Genomic DNA, 17,584 nt, shown 5'->3' with positions numbered 1-17,584 from the left:
CGCAATATGTTGTCCAAACTTAGTTTAAGTTCGAAGATGGGTTATATCGGTCTACTCCTTTCCGTACCTCCCCCACAAAAGTTCGAAAATGTTCGGAAAATATTCGATAACTCTTGAAGGGAGTAACCGATTTGGTCCATACTTTGCACATCGTGTTATTTCTACCATATTTAGATGAAGTTTCAATATGGACTCAATCGGCCTACGCCTTCGGGTACGTCACACACAAAAATTCGGAAAAGTTCAGTTTAGGACCTGCTCCCGACTCGTTTTGATTTTTGTTTATTCACGGCCCCCATACGGCGGCCCAAGTTTCATCAAGGGCAAAACCATACTTCCTGATAAAATAGCCTGAAAGGTTCAAAAAACCCCGATGACACCGTGTGTAGTGGTTGAATTGAAGATAATTCTCGAACGGATCTGCCGATTCGATCCAAAATGTGGCCTTCATAATATGTTGTCCAAACTTAGTTTAAGTTCGAAGATAAGCAATATCTGTTCACTCCTTCAGGTACCGCACGATGACTCTTGAAGGGAAGGACCGATTTGGTCCATACGCATCCTAATACATATATCTACCGGATATAGATCAGTTTTGAATTTGGACTATATTTGCCCATTCCCTCGGGTTCCTCCAACACAGAATTTTGGATAAGTTCACTTTAAGACCTGTTCTTGACTACTTTCATTTCTGTTGAAGCAACTTACTATCGTTGTCTCAATTACAACAGTAAAAGTTCTTTCAGTCGCAAGTTCCTACTTCTTGGGAAAACAGCCCGAAAGTTGTAAAAAACCCTATGGCACCATATTTGTGTCCAAATGCAGTTTAGGGTCTGTTCGGAGTTCTTTTGGAAATTTATACCGATGATGTTCTTTGCGGTCCTGTTTGCAGCCATATTATGTTTTCCATGGACAAGTCCATGCTTCCTGGCACGCACTGAAATGAATAGTGGGCGCGACATCTATCGAAAAGATATGTATGACTCTCAAAATAAGATCCACTTCCGTAAAGCACTATTTCGGTCCATTCCCTCCTCCTCAAAACTTTTGAACTTTAATCCTAATCCACATTTTTGTGGAAAAGTTCAAATGTCCTAAAAGTGCCACAAAATTCTGAAAATGCCCTAAATACATTCGATCTGTCCGTAGATGCAAGTTCCAATTCACATAGGCTGAGGGTACATCTCTGTCGGCAAAGCCGACTGATACTTTTTTTACTTCTTATTTTTAACTTTTGCCTTTTTATTTGTGAGGTTTTTAAATTATTTAATTAATCGAGCTACATAACCTAAAGAGAATTACATTGCTTTTATTTTTTCCGCCTAAATGATGTTCAAAGTCATTACTCTGATTTTTAGTAGCCACATAAAATTCTATTTACGAAAAAATCAATGCTTTATGAACCAATCTTGAAGCCCAACATTTCTATTGTTTTTGTTTATTTATGTGTATTAATATTAAATTAGAATCCAACCCTATTCAATTTTCCTAATATTTATAAAAATACACCCCAACAAATCGGTTTATTTAATTTTTTTAACCACACACACAGACACAGACTCCCGAACTAGATATATGAAATTAAATTAGCATCGTTTTATTTTTCATTTAACCACACATCAATTTTGACAGAATATCATGATTTTTCATTTATTTGCCAATTTACTTCGTATCTCTACATGCATACATTTAGGGGAAAATGCTATATTCATCAATTTACTTATTGACATATGATGTGTTCAAAGTCTCTAGGGTAAACAAATTCATTTTCAACCCCATATTTAATGGATATTTTGAGATGTCATCAAATAAACGTCACAGCTAACAGCATTTCCAATATAATTGTTTTGGTTTAAAAACTCCTCAGCAGCACAGCAATGATCTGGTAAAATATTTTAATTGGCCTTAAAGCCCAGGAAGGGTACAAGCAAATAAAGTTATGGTTACGCATTACGTGACTTTCGCAAAACTTTTCGCAATTTCCGTGAATACTAAAAGAGTTTCCAAGAGTTGGTGGTGCATATACAAATGAAATTTTATTACTAGCACATAGTAGCTCGAATGTAGGTGGAAATTATGCAACGTAGATTTACCTGGGCATTTGTTGCTCTTGCATTTTGCCCCAAAATATAGCAGTATTCTTTATGTACAAAGATTTTGGGCCTTCTAGCAAAGCAACTACATGCATACATACTATATAGTACGTGAATAGTAAATTATGTTTTCATAAGACCTTTTACAAGTCACACACTTTAGGCTATGAAACAAGGGAGAGGGGGATCGAGAGGCAAAAGGTTGAACCTTCGGCTGTAAAAGTGCTTATGATTTTACTACCTTCAAATGATTTTACCACAGAGACTTTGTCACCATCTACACCAATGCCATCTTGATAGTGAATGTTAGCATCCAACAGCTCTTTGTGGTAGTAAAGAGTAAATTTTTGCACAGCTTTTAATTTATGGCTCAACGTAGTTTAACTATCTGAAAATGTATGCACACATACATAAATACATATTGATGTAGATGGTAGGACTCAAATGAACAAAAGATTTTTGTATAAAGCAATTTCATAAAGGGACTTTTGTTCCTGCTTTAATGGTGGCTATTCGTTTTAATGCTTTACGTTTTTGTACAGGACATACATGCATTGATTCCGTTGTGTTTATTCTGTACCACAAAATTGAGACTTGAATTCATGTCACGAAAATTTTAATAGAATTTTAAATCTAGTTTTTGTGAAGTGAATACTCGTAGATGATCTAGGGTATAGTATATTGTCTAAAAATAATCAAAGTGAATGCCTTTGGGTATTTTTTGATGATTTTAGTTTTGTTTTAAAAACGAAAAAGGTAAAAAAAGGGGATCGGTTTTTGTGCTGCACAGAATGGACCAAATAGTGGAAGAATAAGAATTTGAAAACATGTCTGTAAAAGTTTCAAATTCATACGAGAATAATCTTTCAACTTACGGGGGTATTTTTTTTTTTGGAGATTTTGTGGGGCAGGTACCAGAAGAAATAAACCTATATGGCTCCACCTCGGAAATAACCTGAAATTCGAAGGAATCTTAAGATATCCCAATTTTGTACCAATTCTTTGACTGCCTTAGAGAGTTGTCTTGACACCAGACAGATAGACGGACGGATATGGTGACATCGAAAAACCTGAAAAGCAGATTGACCTTATCATATGTAAGGCCTGAAATCATTATTTCGATATATGCATAAGGTGTAAAAGCCTATTACCGATGACCACGACAATAAAATTGTTCAAGGAGAAGATAACGAAGAAACTGGAAAGCAAACGAATTCGTTGTATATCTTACATTTTATTTATTATATTTTAATATATAAATTTTTTTATCTTTTCCTTTATGTCACCTTTTTAATATTTTATTTTTAAAAATACATATATGTTAAATTTAAAATAAAATTATTAACTTTTTACCTATTTTTTTTCTTTTCAGGTTTTCCATCGCATAGCAACAACATTTTAAAGGAAACGTGATAAATATTAAAGTTGTTTTTTACCAAAAAGCACATAACAACCATTCGTTGTAGAAAAGCATGCAGCCTTAGTTATAAACAACAAACCAAAATACCAATAAAGTCAAAAGCAATAACTATTTTTCGAAAGTAAAGTGCATTAATAAAACAATAACAAAAATAAAAACGGACCCCAAAAAATTGTTTTGCAAAAAGAAAATACCAAGCTAAATTGTAAAGAAAAACAACACCATATATCAAAAGAAATAAAAACAAGCAGTAACTGCAATATCAACAACAAAACAACCTCAATAACCAACTCTTCCTACCCCCATACTGACATACACACACTAAAATGGGCAAGAAAAATTCAAAATTGAAGCAGGACACCATCGATCGCCTGACAACCGATACATATTGTAAGTATAATATGCATGCAACATGAATATTTTATGTAATAAAGTGGAAAGGCAGAAAATGAGGATAAAGATGATGAATATGTAGAATGTTACAAATTTTGACATTACCTTTTTAAACCCTCAGTCTTTAGGCTAAAGAGGGTATATACTCGTACACTTTGATACGACCAAAAATGTGCCTCATCTAGCAGTGTCCGCCCGTCCGTCATTGCATATGGTAATACTATCTCTAGGCATACATCAGGTTCGAGTATGGATTATATCGGTCCACTCCTTCAGTTACCTCCCACACAAAATTTGAAATAAATGCATTTTAGTGACACCTTACGAATCATTATGAAATTTTTTGTAACAGGATGTTCGTGCAGCCCGCGTTACGTCATTGTAATTTTTTCGAGGGCAAGTCTATAGTTCCCGAGATAATGGCGCATAACCTCAAAAAAACGCTGCACTATGTCGCGAGTTCAATAAGGTGGCCAAATATAAAAGGAGTTGGCGTTGGTAGATGAATTTTGGTATAAACACTTATAATCCCCATGCAACGGTACTTCTTAATGTTTCGGTATTTTAAATATTTTAGGTATACTTATCAACGAAATTGGTTGAATTTTGAGATGCGGGGATTTCACTTTACAAAAAACTCTTTCGATAAAAGTTATGGACATCGGTCCACGTTTTGATATAGAACCCATATAACGGTACCTCCCGATTTTCGGAATTTTGAAGATTTTACATATGTTTCACGCCCAAATACGCCGAAATTTTGAATTATGGGTTCCCAATGGAACAAAAAACTTTTCTGATAAAAAATTATGTACATAGGTCCCGATTTTCGGTATTTTCAACGTTTTAGCCACATTAAACAACCAATGTAGCTGATATTTGGTATAAAGTCTTCGCCAGGTCTTGCGAAATATTTTTACAGAGAACTGTTCGTATTGGTTCACGTTTTGATATAACCCCCGTCGAACGGTACCGCCCAATTTTCGGGTTTTTAAGGTTTTAGCCACATTATCCACCCAAAATTACAGAAATTTGGTGTTCAGTCTTCATATATTTTTGTGAGTTTATTGAAGACATCAAAATTTTGTCTTCAAATAAAAGAAATTTTCTTACATTTTTTTTTTACCGATTAATGGTCATTTTGACTTTCTGCCGGCACTAACTAACTTGATTGTGCATAATATAACACTCGCGTACATACTTGGATAATGTCCAAATATGGAACGTACATCGTACCACTCCTTAGGGTATCTCCCACACAAAATTTGGAACATGTAAAGTTTAAGGTTTTTTATACCCTCAGCATTTATGCTGAGTATATACACTTTCATACGGGCAAAATATGCCATATCGAAATAATGGTTTTAGACCCCAAGTATGTTCCGACGAAATGTGTTTCAGACAATTTGGAGTTGATTTAGCCATGCCCGTCCGTCTGTCTGTCTGGCAGGATGGTGCGCACGATAACTCTCGAAAGGAGCAACCGATTCGGTCCAACATTTGGCTTTCGCAATATTTTGTCCAAACTTAGTTTAAGTTCGAAGATGGGTTATATCGGTCCACTCCTTCGGTACCTCCCCACAAAAGTTTGAAAATGTTCGGAAAATTTGTGCGCACGATAACTCTTGACGGGAGTAACCGACTTGGCCCGCACTTTGTACATCGAGAAAGTTCTACCAGACTTAGATAAAGTTCCAATATGGACTCAATCGGTCCACTCCTTCGGGTAACTCCCACACAAAATTTCGGAAAATTTCTGTTTAGGACCTCCTCTCGAATCGCTTTGATTTTTCTTGTATCAACTTGTATTCGCTGTCCCCCATACGACGGTACAAGTTTCATTAGGGGCAAGTCCATACTTCCTGAGAAAATAGCCTGAAAGGTGCAAAAACCCCCTATGACACCGTGTGTAGTGGTTGGAGCGCAAGATAACTCCCGAACGGATCTGCCGATTCGGTCCATAATTTGGCTTTCGTAATATTTTGTCCAAACTTAGTTCAAATTCAAAGATGGATTATATCGGTCCACTCCTTCCGGTACCTCCCTCACAAAAGTTCGAAAATGTTCGGAAAATTTGTGCGTACGATAACTCTTGAAGGGAATAACCGATTTGGTCCATACTTTGCACATTATGAAATTTCTACCAGACTTATATGAGGTTCCAATATGGACTCAATCGGTAAACTCCTTCGAGTACCTCCCACACAAAATTTCGGAAAAGTTCAGTTTAGGACCTGCTCTCGAATCGCCTTGGTTTTTGTTGTAGCATCTTGTATTCACTGTCCCCTATACTAAGGTACAAGTTTCCTCAGGGGCAAGTCCATACTTCCTGGGAAAATAGCATGAAAGTTGCAAAAAAAAACCCCTGTGACACCGTGTGAGGTGGTTGGAGCGCAAGATAACTCTTGAACGGATCTGCCGATTCGGTCCAAAATATGGCCTTAGTAATATTTAGTTTAAGTTTGAAGATAAGCCATATTGGTGCACTCCTTCAGGTACCTCCCCCACAAAAGTTCCAAAATGTTCGGAAACATTGTTCGTATGGTAACTCTTGAAGGGTGTATCCGAATTGGTCTATACTTCACACATCCTAATATATCTACCAGGTATAGATCAGGTTCGAATATGGACTATATTTGTCTACTCCTTCGGGTACCTCCCATACAAAATTTCGGAAAAGTTCAGTTTAGGGCCATCTCTCGAATCGCTCTGATTTTTGTTTTAGCAACTTGTATTCACTTCCCTCCATACGACGGTACAAGTTTCATTAGGGGCAAGTCCATACTTCCTGAGAAAATAGGATGAAAGTTGCAAAAAAACCCCTATGTGAGGTGGTTGGAGGGCAAGATAACTCTAGAACGGATCTGCCGATTCGGTCCAAAATTTGTCCTTAGTAATATTTTGTCCAAACATAGTTTAAGTTTGAAGATAAGCCATATCGATCCACTCCTTAAGGTACCTCCCCCACAAAAGTTCAAAAATGTTCGGAAAATTTGTTCATACCGTAACTCTTGAAGGAAGTGGCCGAATTGGTCCATACTTTACACATCGTAATATATCTACTAGATATAAATCAGGTTCAAATATGGACTATATTTGTCCACTCCATTCGGTACCTCCCACACAAAATTTCGGATAAGTTCACTTTAAGACCTGCTATCGAATCACTTTGATTTTTGTTGAAGCAACTTACATTCGCTGCCTCAATTACGATGGTAAAAGTTGTTTCAGGGGCAAGTTCATACTTCTTGAGAAAACAGCCCGAAGGGTGTAAAAACCCCCTATGACACCCCCATGGTCTATGTCGGTCCATTCCTTTAAGTACCTTTTCCGCACAATTTTTGAACTTTAATCCTAATCAACATTTTTGTCGGTTCATACGACCAAAATTTTGAAAACCCCTAAATACATAAGTCTTTTGTGAAAAAAGTGTTTCAATTTGCACAGGCTGAGGGTATATCTCTGTCGGTAAAGCCGACTGATACTTTTTTACTTGTTTTTTTGTGAAAAAAGTGTTTCAATTTGCCCATGCTGAGGGTATATCTCTGTCGGCAAAGCCGACTGATACTTTTTTACTTGTTTTAAAGAATTTCAATCTTACTATATAGAATATGTTAACAGTTCGCGTTCTGAATGGGTGAAACTCGGATTCATCGATTGTAAAACATTTTTGGTTTTCGCCATATACACTTTCTTACGGGTAAAATGTGCCTCATCGAAATAATGGTTTTAGACCCCAAGTATATTTGGACGAAATCCATTTCAGACAATTTGGACTTGATTTAGCCATGTCCGTATGTCTGTCTGTCAGTTTGGCTGGCTGGAGCTTACCATAACTCTTGAACGGATCAACCGATTTGGTCTAAAATTTGGCCTTCGTAATATTTTCTTCAAATGTAGTATAAGTTCGAAGATGGGTTATATCGGTCCACACCTTCCGGTACCTCCCCCACAAAAGTTCGGTAATTTTGGGCGCGCGATAACTCTTGAAAGGAGTAACCAATTTGGTCCATATTTTGTACAGTATGACATTTCTATCAGACATACATGAGGTTCCAACATGGACTCAATCGGTCCACTCCTTCGACTACCCCCAACACAAAATTTCGGAAAAGGTCAGTTTAGGACATGCTCTCGAATTGTATTGATTTTTACTGTATCAACTTGAATTCACTGCTCCCCATACGAAGGTACAAGTTTCATCAAGGGCAAGTCCATACTTCCTGAGAAAATAGCCAGAAAGTTGCAAAAAAAACCCTATAACATCATGTGTATTGGTTGGAGCGCAAGATAACTTTCGAACGGATCTGCGATTCGGTCCAAAATTTGGCCTTCGTGATATTTTGTTCAAACTTAGTTTATGTTCCAAGATAAGCCATATCGGTCCATTCCTTCAGGTGGCTCCCTCAAAAAAGTTAGAAATGTTCGGAAAATTTTGGGCACGATAACTCTTGAAGGGAGTGGCCGGTTTGGTCCATACTTTACACATCGTAATATATCTACCAGATATAGATCAGGTTTGAATATGGACTATATATGTGCACTCCTTCGGCTACCTCCCATTAATTTTAGGACCTGCTCTTGAATCACTTTGATTCTTGCATTCGCTGCCTCCATTACGGCGGTAAAATTTTTTAGGGACAAGTCCATACTTCTTAAGAATACAGCCCGAAAGTTGTAAAAATCCCTATGGCACCTATGCAGTGCCTGCAGAGCACGATAACTCTCGAACTGATCATCCGATTTGGTCAGAAATTTGACCTTCGTCATATTTTGTCCAGAAGATGGGTAACACTGGTCCACAACGTCGGGTACTTCCCCCCAATATTTAAAAAATGTCACTTAAATGGTTGAACGGAGCAAGCAATTTGGCCCAAACTTTGGATCTCCTAATACGTTTGTCCAAATTTAGTTTAACTTCTAAAATGGCCCATATCGGTCCTATAATTAGGGTACCTCCCCCACAAAAGTTCAACATTTGTGTCTAAGAGCAGTTAAGGGTCTGTTCGAAAAACCTTTGGAAATGTATACCGATGCTGTTCGTTGTGGTCCTGTTAAAAGCGATATTATGTTTTCCGTGGACAAGTCCACGGTCCAAAATTTATACGATGACCTAAAGGTATGACTCCTAAAATAAGATCCACTTTCATAATGGACTATGTGGGTCCATTCCTTCAACATTTTTGAACTTTAATCCTAATCCACATTTTTGTCGGCAAGTTCAAAAGAACCACAAAATTCTTAAAAGACCCTAAATAGATTCGATCTGTCCGTAGATCGAAGTTTCAATATATCTCTGTCGGCAAAGCCGACTGATACTTTTTTACTTGTTTTTAAATGTAATTGCTAAAACCGAACACTTAAATGAAATATAGAAGTCCAAAATTGCTCTAAGTGTAAAAAGTAATGATGTCCCGATTATTGAGTAAAATCTGGATAATCCGGACAATTTTAGTGTTCAGATTACCCCGTTGTGGAGAACTGTACTTTATTTCTATACGTTACAAACTGAAAACCCAACTTAATATAACCTCCGTTTTATGGTGGGGGGTATACAAATATTTTGGGAACTTTGTGCAGTGCCGAGCTAAATGGAATCAATAACTACCTCGAATTTGTAATTTTCACCTTTCACAGTAGGTCCGTGTCCACTGGACGACTTGTGTGGTGATACAATAATATTGGTCTTAGAGTTCATTTCGACTTATTATGCCATCTGCATAGTCCAGTAACATTATTTCTTGACTTACAATAGTAAAACATTCCATATTGGTTTTGCTTCTTTATGTCAAAGGCTAAGGTTATATCTATTTTACCGATGCGGATACTATTTTTGTACTTCTTCTTTCTTCTGTAAAAACCGCCCTGGTTTCCTACGTATTCCTTGAATTTCTTTTATCAAAATACTAAACTCGATACCTAAGACAAAATATTTATCTATACCCATAACGACAACACATGTCTAATGATAATGCAAGTGATATCTACATAGGTAAGAGTATTCAGGACCGCAAAAACGCTATTCTTGATGCTATGCTATATACATATGAGAACATCAGCGTTTTGTAAAACTAATTCAATATTGGATTTTTTCTAAATGATCTTAACATATTAACATTTCTAAATGACACAAATTCTTGTAAGCATATCATCGCTCGTGCTACAAATGCGTATAGGCCATAAACATGGAATAATTTCCCCAAAACAAATTCTTTCAAAGTTTATCTTACCCTTAAGAGCTCACGTAAACTTTTGTAAATAAATTAACGTCTAATGCCTGAGTAAGTAAAATACTTTTGCCAAATTTAATTTCATATGTCCACATACTTTTCCAATGAATAAACAAAAAGAATTTCCAAATAGTTGTCTTATCAAGAAAAACTTTTTGTTCTGTGGTTGGTACTTAACATTTTTCGAATAAAATAAAAAGGCAGTGATTTGCATTTATTAACCTACAACAATCCAAAACCTTGAACTTGAATTCCATTAGTATTTGAAATCTTTTTCGGGTGCGGTTGTGTGCGTACATCTATGAAGTGGTGGGTAAAACTGTTGCCAAAAATTTACTTGGCATTGCTTAAGTACCACTTTGAATTGTTAAGTGCACTTAGTTCTACCAGGATTTAGATTGTTCGTATTACTCTTTTGTATTTTGTGGCTAGACACAATAAAAGGAATTGTGTTATTGTTACCAAAAAACTTATTCTATGCGTCATGAATAAATATTACAAAAAAGAAACTGTATATGAAAATTCTATTCCTGGCGGAATTATGGCGAGTCATTTATTTAGTTAAGTAATATATATTTTGTCAAAACAAATCTCATAACAATGTTTTTTGGCCCTTAGTAATTCATAAGATATGTGCAAAATTTAAGGGCAACAAGGCAACACAATGTTATTATTATTTATAGACGATATATTTAAGGTTATCAAATTACTTAACATCAGGTATATATTACATTAGAGTTTATTTAGGATTTTTTTTATGTGCACATACACAGTTATCTCTATCATAATCTTATTTTGTAGAAGAAAATAATGTATTTATTAATCCAAAGTCTAGACGTTTCAAAATAGGTGGAAAACAATGCATTGTTTAGTTATTTGACGTGAATAAAATTAAATAGACATTTAAGATCATTGGGGCGTATGATTCACATAGTATGAGAAACAACTCATTTGCCACAATGTCCACAAATATTTCTTTAAAAATATTCATCATAAAGGCAACACACAATGGCGCTGTCTACACAAGTAGCTTGTTTATGAAAACGTGTTGCCACCAGGACGGCAGAGATTTAGTAGTTTGGGCTCTAGTTAATGTCATCGACTCCCGAGACAAAAATAAAACTCCGAATTTTGGATTAAATAATGGATAGCTTGGAAGGTTTTTTTAAAATTCTTAGAAGATTTGACTTTTAACAGAAATTAAAGCATAAAAACATTTTGCTTTCCATATAATAAGAATCTGGTGCATCAAATAACTATGATGATTCTTATAGTCTCTTTTTTAGGTCTTACGAACTTTAACGGCACCACATTATACCACCTACAACAGCGTGGTGTTGAGTATAAAATGTTATCACTGTGTGCAATTTTCATCCATTTATCGGTATACCAACTCATCTGCATGGAATTATGTCAAATTGTTGTCAGTTTTAATCTGTCTTTAAAAAGTGATATACATACACCATACCATTCAGCTTTATGTTATTTTTAACGTCCACCATATTATATATAAACGTTAGATTTTTTCACCCTGCATTTGCTTCTTCTTTATACGAAATTCGCAAAGCAAAAGAAACAGATAAAGTTTAAAAGCGAAATATGCAAATGAATAGCATAAACGTTAGTTTTTCATCTTTTCAGTTTTTTTGTTAGCCATTATTAGACAGAAGTCAAACAATGTTGTCATTTCCATAAGCTTATACTATTTCCGTTATTATACTTTGTACGTATTTTTTCATTTTTCCTTTTTTACTGAATTCTGAATACAAAACATATCCGTTTAATGCAAGATGAAATGATTTCAATGTAAATGTCATTGTCATAGCTTTAAGCTAAAAATAACAACTGATAACATTGTCTTGTTTCGTTGCTTTAATTAAAAATAGCGGAAAGAAATCAATGTATAAATGCTATGATCGTATAAGAGAACCAATATAAGGAATTTAAAAAAACAACATTAAAAAACAAGTAAGAGAGGGCTATATACGGACGGGGCTGACCATATGACACCCTACATCACTTCCTCTGGGCACTACTTTTCCACGGAATTTATTTTGTATGATTGCGACACGTTATGGTATTGATAAAGTATTTGTTCCCGTACTTTTTTTAATGGTATGACTAGCAAAAGAGCAAACTAACAAATTTTTTTTTACCATAGATATTTATTAAAAATGTACGGGAACGGAAATTTTGCAAAACTTGCACTTTGGTTGAAATCTCAAAATCAAAGTATCGGCCAATCAGATGCCAGCAAACAAGCTGCTGTTTTCTATTCACCCAAATTTATGTGGTAGAAAAAAAAACAGAATGGAGTGTCATTTACATACATTTTTGTTTAAAGAGAAGTACAAATTTTGTTACTTTTTTGAAAACGGGAACGGTTTTCTAGCACAAAATTGGAAAAATAGTACTATTTTACAAGTTCTGGAACACAGCTATAATTAATTGATATTTGCATCAAAGGAGTGGATTGGAGAGTTGGTTTTCAAGTTTCGTGTCCGTAACTTGTAGGACATAAAAATTATGCTAGATATATGTATGGATCCATCAAATATATGTTTGGGATTGGTTACAAACTAATATATGTGGACCCAAACATATTATGTATGTATATATGTTTGCAACATTTCGTAACATATCTCGATTTTATTTTTTTGGTTGCCAACATCTTTTTTATGAGAGGATTTTTGTCAACGAGCGTAACAACAGGGATCTCGTTTGTTTCATTATAAAGCGATTTGTGTATAGCATTGGTGCTCAACCAAAATACCAGATACTCTTAATTGTTGTTATTCCAGCAAAACATCGAAGTTTGTTGCAATCTTTGAATTAATCCATCTTAGATAGTTTTCTAAATTATAATTATGTTTAAACGTTTTTAAATATCTAATTAAAACTCAAGAAAAACTAAAATATGTATTTCTCTTAAATACAGCTGTGAGCAGCCCTGGTGTATAGTACAATAGAAGACGTAGAAGCTACGACGGGAAGGTGAAAAAGTTTGTTTTTGATTTGTGGTGGCCAAACACATGTGTTCCGTTCTTTGTTGTTGGTGTTGAGATTTATTCATCCACAAACAGTATTTTTTCTGTAACAGCATAGAAGAATAAAAGTATAGACAATGAAATCCTCTCACCTAACTGAGTGTGAATTGAGTCAGTGGGATATGCACTTAATTTTAAAAATGGCAATAATTATAATTTTCTAAACTATTTATTATGGTAAAAGACAATATTTGGGTAATCTTGGCCGCATCTACATCCTTATACAAAATATTGCAATTCACCCCAAAACATCCCTGTATATACTATGGTATAACTAAGTTATCTGACCACGTACATCAGCATAATTGGCATCAATGGAAAGGTCAAGATTTCCTCTTCTAAATATAACATACAAGTGTGGAATATACCTGCCATGAAAGAAGATATAGTCATTATACTAAAAATTTTACCAATTTTCACACAAAATCTCAGAGATTATTAGAAATTTTGTGTGTAGAATCAATTTTATATCAAAAAATGGATGGGACGGGGGACCTCCTCCATAAAGCGTTTTACAAAATGAGAAATCAAGGAGATTATTAGAAGTAGAATATCGCGATTGCGTCCGATTTTTTGTAAATTTCATAATTATAGATAAGATTTCTAAATTGAGTAAGTGGAACGCGAAAACGCCATGTATATTGTAGTGCTTGGAATGGCTTGATGAATACATGATGAGAATACAGTAAAGTCCCGATAATAGCAATTTACATTTAAAATACATTTAACGAGTTTAAAATTATGATGTGTTCAATGAAGCAATATTATGAATTTTTGGGATTTTCTATCATAAATCTGGAGATACGATTGCATGAGAATTATGCCAAAGTAGCCAAGAGGTTCGAAAATTTTACCGAACATTAAAAAGAAATAAACTTAGCCCCTTGTTAAAGTAGGGGGACTTTTTCACGGAAGCTTTTGAATATTGAAAACATTTCTTAGGGAGGATTCCCTCTAGCAAAAGGCCAGAAATGCTAAATTATATAGATAGGTTTCAGAGGCCCAATTAAGTTAAGACGGATGTTAATAGCTACAAAAACGTTTGTGCAATTGATGTACGTGGCTCCTGTCTTTTGCGAGAATATTGCAGGAATCAAGCAACTGCGTAATCATATAGGAAGAGTAAAAATGGACTGGCACTGTCTGCGCTGCCCGAACCTTAACCTAACCTTACACGCAAGATTCGCCTAACATATCGGTCAAACGGACCCACAAAAAGGGAGTTAACAAGCCCGAATAAGGCGGTTCCAAGAATGGCAATACTCATGAATAAGAGTGTTCAAGGTACATGGACTTTTAAAATTAAAATTAAAGATATTGAGAACTCAACTTTCATTTACTGCGAGTTTTCAGCAGTCATGGAAATTTCGAAGCCATATGTTTAGATTCTATTGAAATGACAATGTAGTATGCTATCTATGTCACCATGGTGAAGACAATGTGGAACACACAGTTCTTCAGGGCAAAATGTGGAAAGAAGAGAGAGTACAATATGAAATATCTTATTAGGTAACCATTGAAGAACTTTTAAAGAAATGCTTAGACAAAGAGAGTATGAAGCAAATAAACTTTACGAACAATTATGGCGGAAAAACCAAATATAGCCAAAAACTTCAGTCGAAAAACGCGCCAGCAACGCGGACCCGGGACAGCTAACAAATATCGATATCAGGTAACTTTCTATGGTAGCTACATCAGAACATAGACCTTAATATACCAATAATTCACTTCAGAAATATTTTATGCATCCAATGGGAGACTAAATGCCAAATTATAGCCATTTCGGTAGAATAATGAGGCTAAAGACCTTGCAAATATTGAAAATAGTGAGGTACCGTTTCATGAAGTTTAGAATATCCCTTACCTGTGCCGACCATGCTATACGGATTGTTTTATACCCCCAACGAATATGAACACCATATATAAGCCATATCGATAGAACAATGCGGCTAGAACCTCGAAAATTACGAAAACCGCTGATCAAGAATATACACTTTATAGGGTCTCCGACGAATGTTCTGAAAGTGAATCATTAAGTTAATTATACCCTCCATCTTATAGTGGAGACTATAAATAAAGACATTTTCTATATTAAATCTGGAGATACGATTACATGAGAGTACTGCCAAAACATCGATTTATTTCATGAAGTTTCAAATGCATAATTATCATCTATTCGGTTCGTAAATCTAGAGATATCAATTCTAGATAAATCGATATGTACAAGGTTTACCCGGAAAATCCGAACAACGGGCCAGCAACGCGGAACCGGGTCAGCTAGTAATTCTATACATACAAACCTAGACGATAAAGGAACCTACTTATATATATGTTAAACAGTAGTTCCGTTATCTAACCGTTATATTCATATAATTTTCATCAATGGAGCGATCAAGAGTTGGTTATCAATTTTCACGTTCCTAATTTTTTGGAATATGCCCACAGTATTTAAAATATGCGTCAAAAATTATATTTATATATTTTTCCGGCAACAAATTATGGCCAATTTCGCCCGCTAAACACTATCCGATCATTATCTAAAGGAATTTTCCTTGACCAAACCTCTTACCTTTTGCAAAAAGTTGTCAGTATTGAACTATAACTGCGACATATAACTTGATTATGTATACACTTCACACAATTAAAGCTGTGGGATAACTATATATGTTAGACCATACCTCTGTTATCTTACCATGTACATCAACATAATTCGGTTCAATGGAAAGTTCAAGAGTTCTTCTTCGGAATATAGCTAACATATCTTCCAGAAGTAAAATTATGGTCATTATACGAAAAATGTTCACACAAATGTACTAGTCCATTTAACCCGCTAAATATTATCTGATCATCACTTTAATTTGCAAGCTTCTTCTTTGTCGTAAACCCAAACCTTACATAAAATTTCGAGCCGTTCAAACTACCATTGCGGCCTACAGAGCCGATACAAAATTAAATATACATTTTGTTTTTGGCCCATTTCACCCCCTAAATGTTTCACAATCATAGCCAAAAATTGTAGGGACCTATTCTGGACTGAACCCGACCTTCATACAAAATTTCGTTAAGATTGGTCCACAATTGCGGCCTGTAGTTTGATTAAAATTTTTAATGGACGGAAGCACACACATCCCAAAATCGCTTTATCGCGGCGAGATAATATCTCGTGTTATACGCTTTCCACATAGTGGTGTAGTGTATAACTAAATGTTTTATTCTTATACAAATATGTCCGCTCATAATACGGGTATTTCGAGAATAAAGTCAGTCAATGAAAAAAAAAATAAAACCTTTACAATGATTTAAGGTACGTTGGGTAGGGTGGGGCGATTTGTGTGGAAAAAACCTTAATGGGCCCTTCGCGTTTCTGATTCCTGGGATTGAACTAAGCAAAAAAGTCCACTGGACCATATATCTACCGTGAAAATCGAGCCTCCCGATTGATTTTAAGTTTTTTATTAACGTTTTTTGAATATTTTGGCATATAACAGCCAAACCATTGAGATTTTCGATCCACCACAACGGCACAAATTGTAGCCAAGACAGTAATTAAAAACTCTCTAATACATCGCAAAAGCATTGGAACGCTCCTTCAGGCAGTGTTGGCCTTGAGAATCTGCAAACTTTTCGGAAAATGTCGATAAATGGCATTGTGCTACAAAATTTGACCAGAAAATTATTCAAGGGTTCTGATGCAAAATTTTATCGTGTTGGGATCTAGGGACAACCAAAATGCCCTTAGTTCGTTTGGGCCACTTCGTTTTATTTTTTATAACGGTAAAAGTATTGAAAATCTGGGTTTCTTACATTTTTAAATTTAAACGGACATATCTTCTTTTTCTCACAACAAATTTCTATTGATTCTTCTTACTTTTAAAGGGGCGAATAATGTCTTTCAAACAAAATATTATTTTTTTAAATCGGTTAACAAATGGCTAAGTTATAGTGGTTTAAGTCTGAAAAACCACACAAAGGAAATATAACTGAATTTCTCATAATTTTCAAAAATATTATGTTGTTTTGTTTTGTTCAATATTTACACTCCACGTCAGTAGAATAGAACACCTAAATTTCTGGTAATATTGGCTTATTTATCCCGAAGCGAATGAATCTACGTTTTTAACTTTGTAGAGATTTAAAGTCGATAATGTTCCATATCAAACACAGAAAAAATTATGTTTCTAGTTCTTCGCGAAATGATTTTCTGATCATTTTCCGATATTACTATGAAAAATAGGCATTAATTTTTGGTCATCAGGATAGAACAGTCACTTTATTTTCGCGAATTTTTGAGATATTAACGCCGAATTTTCTTTCAGTCGATAAAGCAACGCTTTCTAATCATTTTTCACCAAAGAAAACCTATAAATTATTCCGCGGACACCGAAATAACAGCGTTCAAGG

The 17,584-nt window shown here is 35.1% G+C and overlaps 1 protein-coding gene across 8 annotated transcripts in view; it reads left to right on the top strand.

Moving 5' to 3' along the window:
* Nucleotides 1–17,584, top strand: part of LOC141398572 (frequenin-2) — a 258,760-nt gene that overhangs the window by 151,386 nt on the left and 89,790 nt on the right. For 7 of the 8 annotated variants that reach the window (XM_073975962.1, XM_073975955.1, XM_073975956.1 and 4 more), the window contains one exon: nt 3,466–3,903. In XM_073975962.1, the coding sequence (XP_073832063.1) occupies nt 3,840–3,903 (64 nt within the window). In that variant the 5' untranslated portion in view covers nt 3,466–3,839. The remainder of the gene's footprint in view (nt 1–3,465; nt 3,904–17,584) is intronic. The other variant, XM_073975961.1, reaches the window with a different exon arrangement.

Source organism: Musca autumnalis, unplaced genomic scaffold (genome assembly GCF_047663935.1).
Source record: "Musca autumnalis isolate F117 unplaced genomic scaffold, ASM4766393v1 scaffold_3, whole genome shotgun sequence".
NCBI classification, from domain to species: domain Eukaryota; kingdom Metazoa; phylum Arthropoda; class Insecta; order Diptera; family Muscidae; genus Musca; species Musca autumnalis.
This window is presented reverse-complemented; position numbering and strand designations above follow the sequence as displayed.